Source organism: Hippopotamus amphibius, chromosome 9 (assembly GCF_030028045.1).
Source record: "Hippopotamus amphibius kiboko isolate mHipAmp2 chromosome 9, mHipAmp2.hap2, whole genome shotgun sequence".
Lineage (NCBI taxonomy): Eukaryota > Metazoa > Chordata > Mammalia > Artiodactyla > Hippopotamidae > Hippopotamus > Hippopotamus amphibius.
Genome location: NC_080194.1, coordinates 28259271 through 28282866, shown reverse-complemented (window position 1 = coordinate 28282866; position 23596 = coordinate 28259271). Strand labels below are relative to the sequence as shown.

The window sequence follows — 23596 nt, the reverse complement described above, 5'->3', positions numbered from 1 at the left end:
CATATGACAAATAAAGGCTAATACCATTAAAATATACATTAAGAGCCTTATAAAACCATAAAAACTAGACAAATCCTTTCAAGGAAAAATGGGCACACAAGATACATAGACAACTCACAAAGGAAGAGACATTTAACACAAATAAATTTATGTAAAACTTCTCATTCTCAATAAAAATCAAAGGAACAAATTAAATCAGCAATAATATGTTATACTTCCCCTATCAAACTGGCAAGAAATGTTTAAAATAATAATACTTGCTATTGAGGGCAAGGGAATACTTTCAGATACTACTGGTGAGAGTACAGAACACTATATCTGAAGGGCAAAGTGGCAATATGAATCAAAAGCCTTTTTTAAAAAGAACACATTCTTTGTGACAGGAATTTCACTTTTTAGGAATATATCCTAAGAAAATAAGCACTAACTGACACTGAAAAGTACTAAAAAGTTACCCATGTTCAAGGTTTTCTTTATAATGACAAACAATAAAAACAACTTAAATATTGAATAAAAGACTCAGTTAAATTATAAGAACCTCACTTAATGCAATATTTTCTACAAAAAAAATAATATTTTAGAAGATGATTTAATCATAGGGAAAGTTACAATATATCATTAAGTGGGAAAAACAGATTACAAAAGAATAGTAAAAGGATGATTCCAATTTTAAGGAAAAAAATTTGTAATGCATATGCATAAATTAAAATGGAAAGGATATACACTATAATACAGGTAGAATTAAAGGACAATTATATTTTCCTTTGAGTGTGTTTATATACTTTTTATAATAAATACAGATACTTTTGTAATGAGGGAAAAATAATGAGATATATAAATACACAACGCTTGAGATATACTAAATACTGATAATTTACAATAGTATGCTTTTCTTTTCTTTTTTTCTTTTTAATTTCTTTTTTGGCTACACCATGAAGTATGCAGAGTCTTAGTTCCCCAACCAGGGGCCAAACCCAGGCCCCCAGCAGTGGAAGCTCACAGTCCTAACCACTGGACAGCCAGGGAATTCCCCTAGCATGTTTTTCCTGGAGATATTTAGATCACCCTAAAATTTTAGAATAATTACGACTAATTTTGGTGGCTAATAACTGACTTGATCTCACTTACAATAAAAATGCATGTTCAGTTTCAGCAGCGGCTGAATCAAACTATCTAAATACTACTTTAACTAAATTTTTTCAATTTTTATTATTGGTATACTTTTTGTATAATGTTTATGGTGACAAAATATTAAGATGTCAAAAGAGACACTTATGTAGAGTAAATCGAAATGAAAAATTTAGTAAGAATCTTATCTTCTATGCCCATAAAACTGAGGGTAGCACACAAATGAAAGTTCACATTTCATATACAGAACCCAGAAAAAAAAAAAGTTAAAGAATTTGAAAAGCCTAATTTTGCATGTTTCACTTTTGAGATTTATATATTCTGACTATATAAAACTAGTACAGTTTTTGCATTTTTAGAATCAAAAATAAAGAAAGTAGAAGGGGGAAACATAACCCAAAGCATAAAAACTCGATGCTTAATCATAACATAATAAAATGTTAGCTTCCACATTACTGACAGAAAGCAAGACCCCCATCATTCACGCTGGCAAAAGCTTGCCTTTGCATAAACCATTTCTGTTCTCACTATCATAAAACCAATGACTTTGGAAAGGGGAGAAAACGCAGAATGACGTGCAAAGTAGCACACACCATGTTATTGCAGCTGGATAAAGAATATGTCACTAATGACTCTCTTTCTACCCATCAGTTATAAGTTGAGTTTCTCTTTTTTTTTTTTCCAAAATAGCAAATGGCCTTTACGAGTACAAAACAGCAGCAGTGAAATTCAAAATAATATCCAATTTCCACTTGATTTTGATATTGCATTAGTTAACAGAATGAGTTATTAATTATTCCTTGGAAAAGATATGACTCCCTTTTCTTTTCATTTGAGTTGAATATAACATCCCTGAATATTAGGCAATTTTCTGTAATAAATTCAAAATAAAATTTTCATCAGATAGTTATCACCAAATGTTTACCTTAAATGAGAAATTATCCATGGGAATATTCACCTGAAGTCTTTTGATAAATTCAGAAAACTAATGTAATTAACTTCCTAAATTGTCAGTTCAAGTCAGAGTAATGACTGTCTGTAAGGGACAACTGAAAAAATTAATTAATGACAATGGATTCTGTTCATGATACCAAAACCTAGTGATACAGTACTTCATCTCCACAAAGGAACCAGCAAAGACAGAATTGGGCAAAAAGCAGCTTCTTAACTGATGAGGCCGCTTAATTCTATAATGGGACTGCTCACTTCTTAACACGCTTCAAAATAATAATGTCAATCACATATCTTTAAAAATAAAGATGCTCATCCTCATCCGGATTGGAGATCATGAAATGTTAAGTCCTGTGAAAGTTGTTTGAGATTAATCAACCTAGGATCCTATGGGCGGTTAATAATAACCACAACTTTCCCTCAGGAGGGCTTTCTTAAGTGCCAGGCAGTTTTAAAAGCTTTACATATGCTAATTCTCTCAATAAGCCTATAAGGTAGGTACTTTGTTTATCCTCATTTTAGATACAAGGAATTCAAAACATAGAAAACTTCAGTGACTTGCCCAAAATTACTCATCTAATGAGTGACAGAGCCAGGATTTGAAAAGGTAAACGAGCCTCAGAATCCAGCCATAAACCATAAACAGCACATTCTATAAACTCCTTTTTTATAGTTTCTACAGCTGACCCTTTTTGATCAGAAGAAATTCAAATCAGTGATTTGGATTCATCATTTAAGCTATTATGATTTCAAAAGGAAGGACTAAAATTATCTTCAACTTAATTTGTTCATCTTTGACATAACATTTTTTCTTTTCCATACTTTCTTGTTCAGTAAACTAATGAAGCAGTTTATCCTATAAGTTATATGTTTGTAGACTAAAAAAAGAAAGGGCAAAAATTTCATTCTATAATCATTACAAAAGAATAAGAGTTCAGGAACACACTATACATTTAACCTCTCAAAATAAATAAATATTAGAGGCAAGAATTTAATGTTAGGGTACAGAAGATAAGCAAATGTGTTGTGGTATAAAATAACATTTCTACATTGATATGTTTGATATTTCGTATATTGTACCTTTAATTTCTCCGAGAAGTTCACTGGTATTTAATCTTTCCATTTTTTCCTTCCAATCCTTTGAAAGTAGTTTTTCCATGCAGGAGGAATCTATTAAAATTAAAAAGTAAGTATTAAAAATATTACACATGTATTTGATAATATTAAAATATTACAAATACAAAAGTCTATGGAGTTTATAGAGAAATTCTGTCATTCAAAAATGATCAAAGCTATTTTGTTGTTGTTATTGTTTTAACCCTAATATACAATTATATTACTCTATTATAAAATACCATGAGTAAATTTTTTTTTTGCTGGAAGATTAAATTATTCCCAGAGGAAAAAAAGATAATGCTCAATAATCTTATCTTGGTATTATAACTATAGTTAATATTCAGTGAGCACTTATCATTTCTTAGACTGATTGAACAGAACAAGGGGCTTTTTCCTACAAGCTTAAGTTTAGGTATTATTCCTTTCAATCCAGGTGATTTTTTTTTTAACTCCAAGCAAAATTCATGTGCTATTCAAGGAAGAATGACAAATCTTCAAAGGAAAAAGGCCAATCAACCTGTAACTACTTAGTCCTCAAAAAAGAAATGAACACATGGCAACTTTTGTAAAATACCCATTTAGAGTAAAATTACAAAGAAAATAAAGTCAAGATGTTCTCTGTCCCCCAGTAATGAAAACAGTTAAAACTTTTCTCTTATGTAAAAAGAGATACATGATCTGTTCAAGAAAATCCTTATTTAAATGCTATTTGATTTATTGCATTTCTAAATAGCATACTAGATTATAGGAAGTGATTACACTTGTTTCTTTAAAGATTCATAAAGTTTACAGTGTACATTTTAGAATGTTATAATAATTAGCAAACTTTTATCAGTGAGTTATTTTTTTTCTCTCTGTTCAGATGGATTTGCATCTGGAGCTACTGCTTACAACTCTTTACATGTATCTTTTAAGCCTCAAATCTTAACAAACAGGCCATGTTTCCAAAAGGGAAAGCAGATTTAAATACTCAATCCTTAGTGCAAAGCATACTCCCATTAAACTTTAACATTCCAAGTGTCAAAATTCTGATAACTCCTTTTTAAAATTATATTTAAAAGTTACTTCAATCCCAAATGCCTTTTCTCTCCCATATCAGTACCTATCTCTTTAGCATTTTCCCTTTCATTTTTTCTCCAACTTCTAAATCCTCCTTAAATTTTTCAGAGTGACAGTAAGGTCAAGATGGATCTAAAGGGTTTTAGAAACTAGATAAGCTTTAAAAAGAAGACAGTGAGCCCTGGGTAAGAGATGAGAGGACCACTGCATGGTTAGAAAGTATTGGTGAAAACAATTAACATTTGTCTGTGACATGATCAATCCATCAAGGAATGGATGGAATCCAGATCAGTGTGTCAGGAAAGGGCTGATGAAGAACAACCATACTAGCTCTCTGTCACAGAAGCTAAAGTTCTTTCTAAATAGAAGTCAGCTTGATTCTATTAAGTGGAAGCTCCCTGCTCCTTTCCTTACTTCTTCCCTCTTTCCTTTCTTCCTTCATTCCTTCCAGTCTTTCCTGTTATTTTCTTAGGCTTCAGCAAGTGATCTACCACTGTGATTAAAAATTGGATTCTGAGTGACCTGACAATAGGGCCTATATGCATATGCACATGCTCAGTTTGTATTTAATTTCCATAATGTGCTCTTGTTAACTTCTAAGTTCAGAAACAAGGTGCATACTTTGCTCCATACATATTTCATTTTTTTATTTTTTATTTTTTTAAATAAGTTTATTATTTTCTCCTTTCAAAGGAACATACAGTAATTGTAGAAAATTAGGAAAATGTAAATAAGTAAAAAGAAGAAACAAGAATTGGCCACAAATACACCACTTATATATAAGATTTTTAATATAAAATAATTTGTGTGTTCTTTTATACTTTAAACTGTGTACATGTGTAATCTTTTTTATGCTAAAGTCATAGAAAAGATAATACTAGGTTTGAGAATTAAGAAGCAAAATCTTCAAAGCCATGCCTATCAGAGATTACTTTTTCCTCAAATTAGGTTTAAATTTCTGGATATATCGTTAGATCATTAGAATAACCAGCAAAATGTCTTCAACTTCCTATCTTACTCAGTTTTGTTACTTTTTTTTACCTTTTCATGCATGTTATAACATTGTACTAAACTGATAATCACTGATACAAATGCTAAAGCGTAACTCCTTTGGTTAAAATTTGAGTTGCGTGCACAGATTACAATGGTCAAGACAAAAATCCCAATTTAGTAGTAATGATCAAAAATTCAGGGCAAGTTCATAAACTAGGATTAGATACACACTAAATGTAAAACAGGCTAAAATATGTCTCTCACTTCTATTAATAGACCTGAAATCTTTCAGAGATCCAGGAAAAGAATGCTGAAACTTCATGGGAGAAAAACAGAACTATATGGACAAGAAGAACATACACTTCAAACAATTATCAAATAAGTTTGAAGACACAGCTTTACATAAAAGTTAATTAATAAAATGGTTAATAAATTCAAAACATTTCACATTCCTATTAGAAAATTAATCCTCACCATAACGCTGAGTTAATCTAGCTATATGAGTTCCCATTTCAGTAGAAGAAACTGAGGGGAAAAACATAAAGCAGTCTTTGCATGTCTACATTTATAGCTCATGAAAATATTTAGTAAAAATCACTGATTGCCTTTATCTACAGACAATAAAAGTCACTAGGTACAACTTTATCAGCATTTAATCTCAATTTTAGGAGATTCCAGGAAGATTCAAAACTGTGAGAAGGTCTCTGGAAAAACTAAGCTTTTCCACCTAATTATCTGTCTGCCAGACCTCTCAGGGCATACATACCACAATTAGAACTAAGCACACACCATACTATAATGTAAAGCAAGTAAAGTGAGGGGAAAAAATTACTAAATATTACATAGGCAGAGGATACTACAGCCTCTGCCAAGATGTTCCTGACTCAAAGTGAGCAAATATATAACAAAGTTAAAAATGAAATTTATATTTTCAAATTTCCCATTCAAAACAATATCCAGGTAAGGGTAAAAATTATTCATCCTCCTTGTGCCACATACGTCAGCTACATTAACAGGACACCAGCTTTACAGAGGCAATTCATCAGATCAGACTTTGCCCCTTTCTGATCATGCACAAATGCAAAAAATCAAAGAGGTCAAAATAAGTAAAGAAGTCCAGTTTGCATTATGTACACAGAAAGAGTAAGCTCATGTTTTAATTCAGTACTCATGCAGGATTCCAAATGGAAAAAAAAGAATTAAACATCAACCAGATATTCTTGGATAACTCTACACAGATAAATATGTTTTACATGATTGACTTGAAAACATCTAAAACAACTATGGTAGTACCACAGTTCTCAAAACAATGAAAAATATACAGTATATTTTATTATCTGAGTTTGACTACTCAAATTTTAGTATTTTGACTGAGTTGTCTTTAGCTAAATAGGAGAGAAACTGCATACCTTTTGGAAACTGAGATAAAGAACCACAACGTTATAGTATCACAATATTATAGTACGTTTCACCATAATATGTACATATTAAAAACGAATGTAAGCTATAACACTTCAGCATAAAAGTGAAAAGTGCCAAAATTAATTCCTCTTACTTTGAAAGAATTAGTGTCCATAAACCAATACATATTCAATGAAATGCAAGAGTTTATTATATTTATCTTGCCTAATTTTTGTAAATAATGTGATAAAAACAGGACCACCAAAAATCAAGCTGAACTTCAGTTCTTGCTTATTTTTAATTAAGGATGTAAAGAGTTTTGATATGTTATAAATTAATTCTCAGTCGCATAGCTTTTGTTTTTCCTTTTCGTTTGCAAATTTAAGTTTTTCTATTTCAATAAACTTTTTCTAAGGAAAAAAGGAAAGATATAATTCAGAACTAACATTTTATAAATATCCTTCACAATGGATTGCAAAGCAATGTTTCTACTTCTTAAGTACCTAGGTTTCAGGCCAGGTAAGTCAGGAATGCTTTATCATGCTAATAATTAATTTCACAGTTCAAGGGAAATTTGAAGTGAGAGTATGTGAGATATTCATTTCCTAATCTATATGATGATATTTTAAGAACAATTTTAAATTATTCCTAGTTAAACAAAGCTGCAGCAGTACTAACTCCTATTCTGAGCAAAATAAAGGGTCAAAGTGAGTAAATAAAGAAATCATCACTAAAATTAAATCATGGGGGAACAGGAAAGGATAATGGAAAAATTTTATCATACTTTAAAACAATTTACCTGTGAGTAAACACTTATCATTATTCCTTTTACCTCAAAGTGGTATTTAAAGTTAGAAATGCTAAAACATTAGAAACACGACACAGAAAATAACTTTAAAATACCTTAGTGACAAACAATGACTGCTCCCCCTGTATACAGATTTTTCTACTGCTTTATTAACTCTTTTAAGAAAATACTAAAGCAGTCCTTTTTATTTTTACCACAGGAATCATGAATTTTAAAAGCAATAATTTTTTTACGTATCCAAAGAACAATGATAACTTATCAAAAGTATCCTTGACCTTGGTTTACAACTAATTCTGACAATATGTATTTATATCCCTGCTGATCATCAATCTCACAATTTTCATTAGGAAACAGAGATGCACATGCCAGTTACTGTACATTTTTCCACAGTGACAAGTGCTCCACAATACAGTGGGATAAAATTGGAGCCTGGAGAGCTTGAAGAGCACTCTTAAATTTTAATTAAAACCCTCCAAGCTCACTAAAAATAATTAGACACTAAAATGTGCCAGTTTTATTTTGAAGTCACTATAACGTACAAAGCACACTCCCTGACGACTGCTCGCGCTCTCCTTCTTTCTCTCTCTCCCTCTCTCCAATGAAACAACTGATTTTCCAAATACGAACAAGGGGGTATAAATAGAGGCTGTTTTCAATCCTGCTCTTTATGCTGGGAAGCTGACAGAAGACAGTAGAGTGGGTCTTTCAGACTGCACCAAATGAACCTAGAATAACTTGCCTAACCAAGAGTTCGAATCACTGACAAACTGCAGATAAAATTCGGTCTTCAAGGAACACCACGGGTTATATCACTGATCTTTTTTGATCCAAAAGCCAAACCTTTAACCTCTTAAATGTTTTTGCTATCTTAAAATATCTCATACAATGCTATATTCCATCCTATTTTTAGCCAAGCAGCAAGAGAAAGCATGCCTTTCCCATACAGCAGGGCAATGATATAAACATCAACACAGATGCTCTGCCAGGAAGAGCTGGACTTCTCAAGCACTTGATCATTAAGGAATGCACCAACTGTTTTGGATAATCTCGTGCCAGCTCCCCTTTTGCTCCACACTCCCCTCTGGGAGTGGCCAATCTTGTCCTGGTCCTAATTTTTCATTTTACTCCTCCATAGCCTCCCCCCATCCCCAAAAAAGATGAGAAATGGCATTTATGCCCAGCAATGAAAAAGCAGGCTCACTTCCCCAAACAGACCAAAACTTTCAAACAATTAACCCTCCCCTCTTCTTTCAGATAAATTACTAAGTATAAAATGCAATCTGTTTCCTTTGTTTATTCAATATGAACAATTTGTAAATGACTCAAGGATAAAATTCAGAAAATGTTGTGCTAAATTAGAACCATTATAAACATGCTAATGACTCAATGCTTGAGTAAAACATGCATGATCGGTGTGAAGAAATAGATTTAGTTCCTGTGAAATTCTGTTGTGCTGCTTTAAAATGATTTGGTCATTAAATCAGATATATTCCTTCCAGGAAAAAAGTTAATTCCACAACCACTTTACTAGATAATATACTGTGAGTGTCTCGGTGTGTGTGTGTGTGTGTCAATGGGAGGTATTGAAAATGTCATCAGAATTGTTAGAAGCAAGATATTGACATATTCATAAGGGAGAGAAAACCCCATACTTGAAAGCTGCCAGAAATACACATACGGACATCATCACATAAGGTGCAATATTCTCTCTGTGGACCATTTTGACCTACCAAAGCCTGATAATTTTTTATAGGGCCCCCTTAAAACTGGCACTTAACATACATTCATGGAAGTCACATTGTTCTATACGTGCAGGTAAGAGGTATCTCTTTCACCTGCTTTCCAAGGCTGCTTAGCTCCTAAAACAATATCAGAAGGATCAGTTAAAACCAAATTCCTCCCCCATATCTATCAAAGTACAACTGCTACCAACGCCAAAATAGAAAAAGAGGGAAATATCCGGCAGGTGAATCAGAGGCTCACAGCCTCCCGCTGTAGCTGAGACTTAAATGAACACTAAAACCAAAACCCCATTTCAGAAATGAGGAAACAGAGTCAAGGCAAGGAAGTCATTGCCTTGCCCAAAGCCGAATAGTTGGTGACAGATCCCTAACTCCAATTCAGTTCTGGTTTTACTGAAATGACTATTTAAATCATTATTTGAATATCAGTTTTATAGTCTCTACAATGCAGCATTCAATAATAGAAAATGAATAATTATATCTATTATTAATTGCTTCAGATATGGAGTGAAGCACTCTAGTTCTTCACTGCAATTCAAGGTATTGCAGTGAAAGTAAATAGTGTTCAACAGCCAATTATCCCATACACACTCCATTACACTGGTCTTTCTGTTCCTCCATATTGCATTTTCCATAATAACTTACCATGTTTGAACTAAGAGCTTTCTTTCCCTGAAATCATCCACTGAGGAACAGCTAAGATGCTGCTTAAAAATACTGTTGGACTCAAAAAGTAGTCCCTTCCAAATTGTATTTTATTTCACGTACAAGAAGTAAGTGTGCAGCCTGACGTTATGTTCTGCAGCTCCACTGCCAAAGGCTAAGGTATTCAAACCATACAACACGGGACACTGCTCTTCAGGTTCTACAAATGTTTGACTTTATTTTTATTCTTTCAAATACATATTTAACTGCTTTTTAAAAACTTTATAGGACTGTGGGAACAATAATTTTTGTGTGCCCACTGTGTCCTGTACTCCTTCTTTTGATTTCTTTGGGGAAATATTTCTGAATGCCACATTGTCCTGATGGAGTTGTCAATCATAGTGCTTTGCCGTCTGCCTCCTACAGCTCCTCCCAGCCACACAGAGGAATTTGACCCAGTCAGAATTCTCTCTTGGAACTATCTGGAAGGGCCCTCTTATGCTCAAGTTGAAAGCTACAAGCATGTGGGCCTAGGATTGTCATGGCCATTTTCCCCAGCACATGGAGAGAGTCTCTCTGCAATAAGAAGAGATGAAGCCAAAAATACTAAGAAAAGTAGAGAGGAGCAGATAGGAAAAGATAGAGGGGGAAAAAAAAAACCTTTACATCATATTAGGATACTTACATTCCAAAAGAGTAAAGCTAAATTCTGCTTCTAGGATTCTTGATAATGTAAGCCAATATATTCCTATTTTTGCTTACACTAGTTTGAGTTGGGTTTCTGGCAGTTGTAACTTACAAAAAAAACCAGAAACCAAAAAACAAAAACAAAAAAATAAACCCCCCCAAAAAACCTAAACAATAAGAAAACCATAACAAAAACTGCCGTACACATTCAAATGTATGTTCCAAATTTTAACACACTGAAAAATCACCAATGCATTAACTTGTACTACCAGAGTAAAACATTTATTATGCAAACCTTGAAATAAACCTCTTACTTTATTGAAAGATATGCAACAATGTTAAGGCAAAATACTATAGGACTGCTATTTACAATTATTTAGCTATCTGAATTAGGATTTTCTGAACATGATGCAACCAAAAGAAAATACAGCTTAAGGTCATTAAAAACAACAACAACAACTCCCATCTAAGATCAACAAGCCCTGATTTCAATCTTTTGTTCATCAAAACAGCTTCATTGTTCTGGTTAGTTGACTTTATGTTTAATGTTATAAAATAAAATCACAAAATAAGTTTTTACTAATAAAACATCCCTTCTTATATGTTTTATTTATTTATTGACAATCCATAAAAGATCAATTTAAAATAAGGTTATACTCAAGTTGGTTTTAAGGGCCCTCTATAATCTGGTGCTAGGATTCATCTCCTATTATTTTTGCTACTTGAAACTCTTCATCTGTTCAAATGAATTCACCAAACATACCTCACTTTTCTGTACATGTCTTGTGCTTTTTCACTTCCACACCTTTGATCATGACATCTTCCTTGTCATTTCCTGATGCTTATGAAAAACCCTCCTATTCTGCAGTGCCTACATTAAATACCACCTCCTCAATTATACCTTGATTCATCACTTGAAGCATAAATTCTCATCCTCTGAAAAGCAAAATAACACTTGCTGAGCACCTACTAGCTCTCAGGCACTGTGCTTTTTATATTTTTTCATGTTATCAACTCACTAACTATGAACTTCATAACTCTTTCTTCTACATCTACCACTGCTATTACGTATCAATTTTACCACCATATGACTAAATATATGGTCAAGTTCATACTATATTACCTAACTAAATATTAAGTTCCTTGATAGCCAGGGAATATTTTCATTACCACTCTGTGTTCTTCCATATTACTTAAGGTTTGCACATAGTATTCAAACAAATTCTTAATGTACTAAATAAGATCACTTTGTGTGTGTTAAGCAGTGACAGAACTACTTTTTTATTAACTATATATACAGATATATAATATATATCATATAATAAATGCACCCATCTTAAATGTGTATTTGATGAATTTTGTCAGATTACACATTCACGTAGCTGTCACCACAAAGAAAATATAGAACATTTCCAAAAAGTTTATCATATGCTCCCTTTCAGTCATTTATCCATAACCCTAACCCAGGCAGGGGTTTGCCGACTCCTGAATTTTATAAAAATGGAAGTGTACAGTATATACGTTTTGGATATGAATCCTTCCAACTAACATAAAATATTTTAGATTCAATCATGTTGCAGCATGTATTAATACTTTGGTCCTTTTTGTTAACGGGTAGATTTCCTTTGTATAAATACACCACAAACTGTATCCATTCACCTGTTTTGAACATGTGGGTTTTTCCCAGTTTGAGGCTATTGTGAAAATTCATTCATAAGTCTTTTTATAAATATATGCCTCCTTTTTCCCTCTAAAAATGGAACATCTTCTAAAAGTGGGATCATCATAGGCCTGACTTTATAAGAAACTGCCAAAAAGTTTTCCAAAGGGGCTGCATCATTTTACACTTCCACCAACAATGCATGAGAGTTTTAGTTGCTTTATATCCTCATTAACACTTAGCGTTAGCACTTTAATTTTAGTCATTCTTGTGAGTATATAATGGTATCTCAATGTGGTTTCAACTTACATTTACACTTCCTTAATGACTAAAGAATAAAATATACTTCCATAGGCTTATTGTCCATTTATATACCTTCTTTTAAGTGTTGCTCAAATATTTTGCCCATTTTTATATTTAATCATTTGCCTTTTTCTTAGTGAGTTTTAAGAGTTTTTTATACTTATATATGCTTTATAAATTACATATTGATACAATATAAATTATGTATTTATATAATACATATACTTTATTATATATTACATATATGTTTAAGTTATTTATGTATATAAACAGATATATATCTTATATATTTATATGTATTGTGAATATTTTTACCTAGTCTGCAGTATGCCTTTTTATTTTCACAAGGTATCTTTTGAGGAGCCATAATTTCTTATTTTGATATTATCCAATTATCAAGGCTTTTTCCTTATGAGTAGTGTTTTCATCTAAGAAATCTTTACCTACACCAAGATCACAAAGTATTCTCCTGTATGTTCTTCTGGAAGCCTTATAGATCTAGTTCGATATTTAGATCTGTGATTCATTCTGTTATATTTTGTGCATAGGTCTATTTCTGGATTCTCTGCTCTGTTCTATTGATCAATTCATTATCCTTACACCAATACCAAACTGTTTCGATTACTGAGCTTTACAGTAAGTCTTGCAATCACATAGAATAAGTCCTCCACGTTTGTTCTTCTATTTCAAATTTGTTTTAGCTATCCTTGGTCCTTTGCATTTCCATTTGAATTTTAGAATCAGCTTGCCTGCCTCCCCCATACCCCCCAACCCCCCCCAAAAAAAACCACCTTGGATTTTATTGGATTTGCCTTGAATCTATAGGGCACTTTTCATCCTTTATTATATTTATTTATTGATTGATTGATTAATTGATTTTTGGCTGCATTGGGTCTTTGCTGCTGTGCGTGGGCTTTCACTAGTTGTGGTGAGCAGGGACTACTCTTCATTGCAGTGCACGGGCTTTTCATTGTGGTGACTTCTCTTGCTGCAGAGCACAGGCGCTAGGTGTGCAGGCTTCAGTAGTTGTGGCACACAGGCTCAATAGTTGTGGCTTGCAGGCTCTAGAGTGCAGGCTCAGCAGTTGTGGCACACAGGCTTGGTGACTCTGCAGCATGTAGGATCTTCCCAGACCAGGGCTCAAACCCGTGTCCCCTGCATTGGCAGGGGGATTCTTAACCACTGCACCACCAGGGAAGCCCCCTTCCATTATTATTTTTAATATAAATATTAAAAGCTATGAATTTCCCTAAAAGCACTATTTTTAATTTCAACTCATATATTTTGTTAGGTTGTGTTTTCATTATCATTCAGTTTTATATATTTTATAATTTTCTTTGTTCTTTTTCTTTGTCATATGGTTTATTTAGAAGTATGTGGTTTAATTGCCAAACATTTGGGATTTTTAAAATTTTGCTTTTGTTGTCTATTTATTTCCATTGTAAACAAGGAATATACTCTATATAATTTCAGTCCTTTTATGTTTATTGAGACTTGTTTTATGGCCTAGCATATGCTTTATCTCGTGAGATTTGCATATACACTTGAAAAGAATAATTATTCTGCAGTTTTTGAGTGTAGTGCTCTATCAAGTTCACTTAGGTCAAATTGATAATATTGTTCAGGTCTTCTATATTCTTAGAGATTTTCTGCCTTTTTTTTTTTTTCAAATTCTGAAAGAGCAGTGTTGAAATCTCCAACAATAATTAGATGGTAGACTTGTCTTTTTCTTCTTTCAGTCTGTCAACTTTTGCTTCATGTATTTTGAGCCTCTGTTTTTAGATGCATACACACTTAGAAATGTTATGTCTTCTTGATGACCTAGCTCTTTAATCATTATGAAATATCTTTTTTATCTCTGGTAATATACCTTTCTCTGCAGTCTACTTTTATATTAATATAAGCACTTCAGCTTTCTTATCATTAGTGTTTGCATGGTGTATATTTGCCCATCCTTTTACTTCAAACCTATCTACATCTTTATATTTACTGTTTCTTGTAGTCAGTATATTAATTGATTCTTGTTTTTTAATCCAATCTGATAATCTCTGCCTTTCAAAATTAGTGCAATTAGTCCATTTACATTTTTTTGCCAATAAATAAATATATTTATTTTTTTAATTTCAAACATTTACAAACACAATAGCATAATAAACTCAGTATGTACCCACCACCCAGATTCAACCATTATCAACTCAAGGCCAAACTCATAGTTTCATCTAAACTCAGATTATTTTAAAGCAAACCTCAAACCTCATGTCATTCTATTCTTAATTTTTCAGTATGCATTCTTTTTATTTATTTATTTATTTATTTATTTATTTATTTATTTATTACTTTTTTTGGGGGTATACCAAGTTCAATCATCTGTTTTTATACACATATCCCCATTTACATTTAATGTAATTATTGTTAATAGAGTTTAAAAGTCTACCACTTTGCTATTTTTTTCTATATTTTTCATCTGTACTTTGTTCCTTTTGTCCTATTTCCTCGTCTTTTACTTAATTTAACTTTTTAGAATTAATTTATCTCCTCTCTTGGTTTATTAATTATACCTCTTTATTTCATTTTTTTATTGGTTGGTCAAGAATTTATAATATGTATCTTTAACTTATAACAGTCTATCATCAAGTAATGTGCTATTTCAGATACAATGTAAGAAACTTAAAAATGCCCCATCTCTTGTGCTATTGTTGTCATACATATTACTTTTACATGTTTTAAACTCCATAATACATTGTTATTGTTTTTGCTATAGAGTAAATTATAGTTAAGTTAATTATTAGAAACTAATTATTGGAAAATGCCTTCATATTTACCATTTCCAGTACTCTTCATTTCTTTTTAAAAACCTAAGTTTTCATCTAAAATTACTTTCCTTTAGCGTGACAAAATTTCATTAAAATTTTCTATAGAGAAAATGTGCTGGCAGTAAATTCTGCAAACTTTTGTTTGTCTGAAATGTCTTTACTTCATCTTCAGGTTTGAAGAATATTTTTAATAAATACAGAATTCAAGTTTATTTTTTCCTTTTAGGACTCCAAAAGATGCCACTGCATTTGGAATTTTTTTCAGCCATTTTGTCTTCAAAAAAATAAAAGTATATATATATATGTGTGGTCTATTCTCTCTGGGTACTCTAATTGCACATATGATATACCATTAGTTATCAAAAGCTATGAGGCTCTGTTTATTTTTTTTCCCCTGCATTTTTTCTCTCTATGCTCCTGTCTGGATGGTTTCTATTGCCCTGTCTTTAGTTTAACTAATATTTTAATGTAAAGATAATAATTTGCATTTAAATTCTTCAAGTATTTTTTTTAATTTCAGATATTGTATTTTTCACTTCTTGAATTTCTAAATTTTTTTACTGTTTCCATTTCTCTCTTCGATATGTTCACATTTTCCTTCAATCCTTGAGTATATTTAAAATCATTATCTGCTAATTCTAATATTCTCTCTGTAATTTCTTAGTCTCTTTCTATTGACTGATTTTTCCTTCTTCATATGTCTGGTATTTCATTGTATATATGTTTTATATTGCTGAGTGTTTGGAGTTTGTTCTTTTCCTTTAAATAGTATGAATTTTCTTCCAATGGGTGTTCGTTTATTCATAGATCACCTGATCCTTTTGAGGTTTCTTTTTAAGCTTTGTTATGGTGGGGATAGAGTACCATTTACTCTAGGGCTAATTTATCTTTACTCCAGAGATATGGCTTTTCTGGGTCTCCACTGAATGCCCTGGCTGTTTAATAAACACATTAATTACACTAGAGAAAGTTGAAACTTAAATGTATCCCTATAATGTATGAACCATGATAGGTTTTGCAGTTTACTAGTTTTTTTCTTCCAGGTAGTTGTTCTTTGCCAAGCCTCCTGTAGTCATACTCTATTCATGTATTGGGTTGGCCAAAAAGTTCATTCCGGTTTTCCATAAGATGGTATGGAAAAACCAAACGAACTTTTTGGCCAACCCAGTAGTATTTGTATTCAGCCGAAACTCAAGAGGACCCCTGAGAAGACCTGTGGAGTTCTTTCTCTGTATAGCTTTCTTCACTCTCAGCATCCCCCCTGCAAATTATAGCCACTACAATTTCCCCAAACTCTGATCCTTGATCGTTCAGGTCAGTGAGGTTGCCTTACAGTATTTGGGTTGGTTCTCCCTGCATCAGGGTCTGCTAAATGCCACCATGTAGAAACCCAGGATAATTAGGGCTCAGTTTGTTTTCCTTCCCTCATAGATTATAGTCTCATGTTTCCTGCTTTCGAATTTCTTAAAACAGTTGCCACATATAGCTGATCAAGATTTCCTGTTTATATTAGTAGATTGAGTCCACTACCAGTTACATGTTTATGGCAGAAACAGAACTAGAATATACTTTTCAAAATGATGTTATCTCAGAAAATTATTCTCTACCAGTTTCTTTTTTAAAAGATAGTTTAGGGGTTTTTCCATTAATTTCATATTAATATTTTGGCTTTTTATGAGGGCAGAGGGGCAACTAATCTTTATAAAGATTTTGAATGTCATAGATTTTTATAAGACATAATAGCAAGCCATGACATCTCTCTTTTAGAATAAGAGAATATCAAAGCTAAAAAAGCTACCGGTAAATTTACTAGTCAACACCCCCATGCTATAAGCAAAAAAACTGAAGCCTAGATAAGGAAAGTGATTTAAGATCACATTTTGTGACACAGACTTAAAACACAGGTGTCCCAGAGCCCACTCTGCTGATAGTGAACACAAAGAGAACTCACTTACATCCTATCTCAATGTAGCATTCTTATCATAGTTTCAAAGGTATACACAAGTAGCTGATGAGTGTTTTGAGCCCTTAACAACTCCCTGCAAAGTAGTACAACCAAGCAGTTCAAAATGGAAAGCTGAATAACCCCTAAAAGAATCATAAAAGACCATGTATCAATAAGGTCATAGAGAAGGAAAAATAAAATAATAAGATACATGATTAACAAAAAAGGCAAAAACTGAAAAATAAACAAAAATGAAATGGACAGGGAAAGCATAAAATAAATAAAAAATGGTAAAATTGTACAGATCAACCGTTTTGCAAGGCAGAAATAGAGACACAATGTAGAGAACAAACATGTGGACACCAAGTGGGGAAAGCAGGGGTGGGTGGGGAGGAGATTGGAATTGCCATATATACATTACTAATAAGAAAAAAAATATCAAATTGTACACTTTAAATACATGCAGTTTATTGTATGTCAATTATATCTCAATAAAAGTTCTTTAAAAATGGTAGACTTAAAACCAAATATCAGAAATTACATTAATATAAATGGGCTAAATATGACAAATTTTAAAAAGGTAGTCAAAGTGGGATGAAAAACAGAACCCAACTTTAGGTTGATTATAACAGAGAAACTTCACATATAGGACACAGAAAGATTAAAAGTAGATAGATAAAAAGGGGTATATCATACAAACACTAGTCAAAAAAAAAAAAGCTGGGATAGATATATTAATATCAGATAAATACACTTTAAGGCAAGACATATCAACAGAGATAAGGAAGGGCATTGAATAATGATAAAAGGATCATTCCAACAGTCCTAAAACTAGTACAGTCAATAAGATAAACCAAAGCCAACAGAGAAAAATTAGGCATATTCACAATCATAGTTGAGATTTTAATATAGCTCCCTCAGTACAATAAGAGAAAAATCAACAAAAATACAGAATAAGCAATATGATTAACTAATTGACATATATTAAATGCTACCCCCAATAATTGTATAATATACATTCTGTTCAAGTGCACATGGAAATTACTCAAATAGACCATAAGTTGAGGGATAAAACAAGTCTAAGCAAATTTCAAAAATTGAAAGCATGAAGAGAATAGTTTCCAACCACAATGGAATCAAAATAGAAATAGGTAAAAGGAAGATAACTAGAAAGTCGCCAAATCAGGATTTAAGCAACACACTTAACTAATCTATGGCACAAAAAGTTAATCACAATGAATATTAGACAATATTTTGAACTGAATAATAATGAAAATCTGACATCTCAAAATTTATGTCAGATAATGCAGTTATTAAAACTTGAAATGAAAATGTTACAAAAGCAGAAAATTTGAAAGTCAATTACCTAAGCTCCATCTTAATCTAGAAAAAGTATACCAAACAAACCCCCAGAAAGGGAAGATGAAAAAATATGTGGGAGCATAAGTCAATGAAGTAGACAACTGTAGTACAATAGAGGACAAAATAAAACTAAAAGATGATTCTTTGAAAAAATTAATGAAATTAATAACCTTCAGCAAGACTGATCAAGTAACAGGGAAAACAAATTATTAATATTAGTAATGAAAAAGGAGACCACTATATATTACTACAGATACTATAATAATGATAGATTGAACTTCATTCTAATAACTGAAAATTTAGATCAAAGAGAAACATTTCCTTTAAAAAACACTTATTAAAATAGAAAATCAAAATAGTTCTTTATCTGCTAAAGACACTGAATTTATAATTAAAAGCCTTCCCATGGAGGTGCTCTAGACCCTGATTGCTACACTGGTGAATTTTTCCAAACATTCAAAAAAGAAATTGTGCCAATATTATATAAACTCTTCAGAGAATAGAAAAAGAAGAACACTGCCCAATTCATTTTATGAAGCTAGCAAAACCTTGACAAGTACATTATAAGAAGAGAAATCTACACACCAATCTCTGTCATAAACATAGATGCAAAAATCCTCAACAAAATGTCAACAAATATAATCCAACAATATATAAAATGGACCAAGTGGGAATTATTCAGGAATATAAAATTGCTTAAAGATTCAAAGATCAATCAATATAATGTACCTTATATGGAAAAGGTGAAAAAAATTATATGATCATTACCATAGATGCAGATAAAGCACTTTATAACATTCAATACTCATTCATGATTTTTAAAAAAAGAACTCTCAGCAATCCAGGAACAAGAGAATACTTCCTCATTTTGATCATACACCTACAGCATACATCATTATTAATGGTGAAACACAATGTTTTCTTCTGAGTTCAAGAACAAGACAGAAATACCTGTTACCCTTATATTCAACATGATCCTAGTAATCCTAGGTAGAGAGATAAAATAAGACAAAGAAACAAATGTATGTAGCAGACTTCTGGTTTCCAGTCCAGCATATAAGGAATTTAGAAATTGCCACTGTATTCTAAAAACAATTTAAAAGCTGAACAAACTGAAAAATCAATAACTCTTCTTTGATCCATCAGAGAAGTGAGGTCATATAGCAAATCAATGTTCCAAGTATTGGAGAGAAAGACAGGTGGATACAGAGATTCACAAATTACAAGAGCAGAAACTCATGAGCAGGAGCTTCTATGGCAACCAGTGCCAAGGTAGGAAAATTTAAATTGTAGCTTACAAACTACTGAAGGCTTGACATGCACAACTCAAACTTAAAAATTCCAGGGAGGCCCAATTATATTCTACACTTTTGTGAGTTTTACTTCCAGGTGCTCTACCAGGCCTTCACAGTGAATACTGGAGAACAATCCCCTTGTGCTTCTAGTGGGGAAAGAGGAAAAGGAACCGTTTTGAAATACACCAGAGCATTCTCTTCTTAACAAGGCCTATACTCAGGAGAAACACTTTTTACCAGAGCTTAACATGGTAGGGTTTATCAGAACCTAACCTACCTGGGAAAGTGAAATACTCAACTCCAGCTTCCTCTAGCTTTCCATGTGGGAGAAGGAAAATACTCAACTCCAGCCCCCTCCAGTCAAAGTGTCCCACCTAAGGGGGGAGGGAAGGAAGGAGAAGCACTAGTGAAGTTCATGATCCAGGGCCACAGGGTCACCAAAAGACTAAGGCCTAATCATCCCTAGGGCTAGTGAATGCTTTTCCTCTCTCCCCCTCAATGTTAAATTACTAAAGGCCTATTTACCATAGTTCTTTTTATCCGGTATGTCTTGTCTGCCTTTCAACAGCAACAAAAAAATTGCAAAGTACACTAAAAGGCAAAAAATACAGTTTGAAGAGATTGAATAAGCATCAGAATCAGAGTCAGATATGGCAGGAATGTTGGAATTGTGAGACCAAGAATTGTTAAAAACCATGATTAACATGCTGAGGACTTTAATGGAAAAAAATAAGACAATATGCAAGAACAGATAGATAACATATGCAGAGAAATGGAAATTCTAAGAAAGAATCTGAAAGAAATGCTACAGATCAAAAACACTGACACAGACATGAAAAATCCCTTTGATGTACTCATTAGTAGATGGGAAAAATCTGAGAAAAGTCTCTGAGCTTGAGGATATGACAAAAGAAACTTCAAAACTGAAAACCAAAGAATAAAAAGACTGGGGGAAAGATTAGAACAGAATATTCAAGAACTATGGACAACTACAAAAGTGTAACATATATGTAATGGGAATACCAAAAGGAGAATAAAGGGAGAAAGGAACAAAAGCACTATTTGAAGCACTAATTACTGAGAATTCCCCAAAATAATGTCAGACATCAAACCACAGATCCAGGAAACTCAAGGAACATCAAACAGGATAAGTGAAAAAAAACAAAAAACAACAACAAAAATTAAGCCTAGGCATATAATATTTAAACTCCAGAAAATCAAAGATAAAGAAATCTTGAAAGAAGCCAGAGGCAAAAAACAACTTACCTATATAAAGAAGGAAAGATAAGAATTACATCAACTTCTCCTCAGAAACCATGCAACAAAGAAGAGAGTGGAGTGAGATAAAAACAAAAATAAAAATCACCAACCTAAAATTCCATACCCTTCAAGACTATCCTTCAAAAGTGAGGGTGAAAGACAGACTTTCTTAGACAAAGAAGGAAAAAAAAAAGAAAAGAAAAAAAACTACAACTGAGGGAATGTGTTGCAGTAGACCTGCCTTGCAAGAAATGTTAACAGGAGTTCTTTGGAGAGAAAGAAATTACATAGGTGAGAATCTAAGATCTACATAAAGAAAGGAAGAGCACTGGAGAATAAGTGAAAGTAAAGTAGAAACTTTCATTTTTCTTATCTTAATTGATCTAACAGATAAGTTTATTCAAAATAATATAGCAATAAGGTACTTGATTATATGTGTATGTGTATATATACATAAGCATACATATATGTATGCTTCTGTATAAGTGAAATGTGACAGATCACATTAATTGATTGTTGAATGTTGAACCAGCCATGCATACCTGGGATAAATCCATACATAAGAGTATATGTATGCCTAGGTATAAGGGAAATGATAGCAATGATGCAAGGGATGGGGGGGAGGAACTAGGAATATTTTATTATTATAAGGTACTTGCACTACCCATGAAGCAATATAGTTTTATATGAAAGTAGACTTAGATTAGTCATAAATTTATATTGCAAACTCTAGGACAAATACTAAAAAATCTTTTATAAAAAGAGTATAATTGATATCCTAAGAAAGGAAAGAAATGGGATCATGAAGTATGCTCTATTTAAACCATATAAAAGGCAGAAAAAATGTAGAAGACAAAAATAAGAACAAAGAACAGGGATAACAAACAGAAAACAGTACCAAACACGACAAATACAAATCTGACTTTATAATAATCACCTTACATGTCAATGGCCTAAATATGCTAATTAAAAGACAGAGAGAGGAGAAAAGATGGCTGCGAAGTAGAGAGACATGGAGTGCATCCCTCCCCACAGATGCATTGGGAATGCACGGAAGGACACAGTCATTCCCACAGAGAACCAGCTGAACACCAGCAGACGGCCTCGGACACCAGAAAGGGCTGCGGGGAGCCCGACACAGCCGGTAGGGAGGCATCTACGAGGGCTCAGAGAGGGTGAAGCGGCGGAGCTGTGGCAGACGGGAGGGAGTGAGAAACATACGGAGGGTCCGCAGCGCAGCTCAGCGTTCCTGGACCGAGACATCGATCCGCGGCTGAACGGAGGGTCCAGGAGCGGGAGCGTGGGAACCGGAGAGCTGGTTCAGGGTGAGAAACATTGTTGCCGGTAGGGTGACGGACCGAGAGGACAGGAGGGAGGAGGTCCGCGGAGAGGAGTGCCCGTCCCTGAGAGCCGCCCAGCCATGATGGTGGCTGGAGGCTGCAGACTCACGGGCAGGGGGGAGAAGCCGCGCGCGTAGCCTCTACCTCTCTTTCGGCGCCTCTGCAACAGGCAGTGGAGAGACGCCCTGCGGGCCACCTAAGGCGCTCAGGGATAACAAGCACCCTCAGGCACTCGGGCAGGGCTAGATTAAAACCCCTTGCAACGCCAGCAGCAGGGAGGCTGCCCAGAGAAAACAACAACAACAACAACAACAGCATCAAAAAGAAAAAAACCCCGAGAGAGGCCCAACTCTAAGACTTTCTGTTTACGCCTGAGCCACCACCACCCTCTGCAAGAGGCACCTCCAAGCCCAACTGAAACAACAGTGCGCCACTGCTCACTCACTCCCAGGAGAAGGAGCCACTATTGTACCCTCTCCCTCCCCACACACCGACGCTTACAGACGAACAATAAAGGAACCTCTGCTGGTCACAGAATAACGCAAAAAAAACCCAAGGCAAGGAGAAGGACACTTACAGCTGAGACGCTAAGGAAACAGAAATAGTAGTATCAATACCTATTGAACTGGTCCATTCTGGGATCAGTTCTGGATTTTTTTTTTTTCTTTCTTTCTCTCTCTCTTTTTTTTTTTTTTTTTTTTTGGATTTCTTAAATACGATCTTAGCCCTAAGGGATCTACAAGTTTTTATAACATAATTTTTTAATGATATTTTTTATTCTTTTTTTTTTTGATTTATTAAATACGATCTTAGCCCTAAGGGATCTACAAGTTTTATAACATAATTTTTTAATGATATTTTTTATTCTTTTTTTTTTTTTTGCCTTTTTATATACTTCTATATCTAGCTAACTTTTTTGGTAGTATGGACAAAATATCTCTCATACTTTCCTTTCATCCCTATCTTTTATACATTTCTATTCCTTTCTTTTTATTTGCATATTTCCAACCTCATTACGCTCTTCTGTTCCCCTTTCTTCCAGCCTTTTTAAGTTTATTTTATCTTAACATACTTATAAGCAACACTAT

The 23596-nt window shown here is 33.3% G+C and overlaps 1 protein-coding gene across 19 annotated transcripts in view; it reads right to left on the bottom strand.

The window, feature by feature from the left end:
• Positions 1–23596, bottom strand: part of SOX6 (SRY-box transcription factor 6) — a 636025-nt gene that overhangs the window by 260617 nt on the left and 351812 nt on the right. For all 19 annotated transcript variants that reach the window (XM_057748518.1, XM_057748517.1, XM_057748515.1 and 16 more), the window contains one exon: positions 3160–3249. In XM_057748518.1, coding sequence (XP_057604501.1) covers positions 3160–3249 — 90 coding nt within the window. The remainder of the gene's footprint in view (positions 1–3159; positions 3250–23596) is intronic.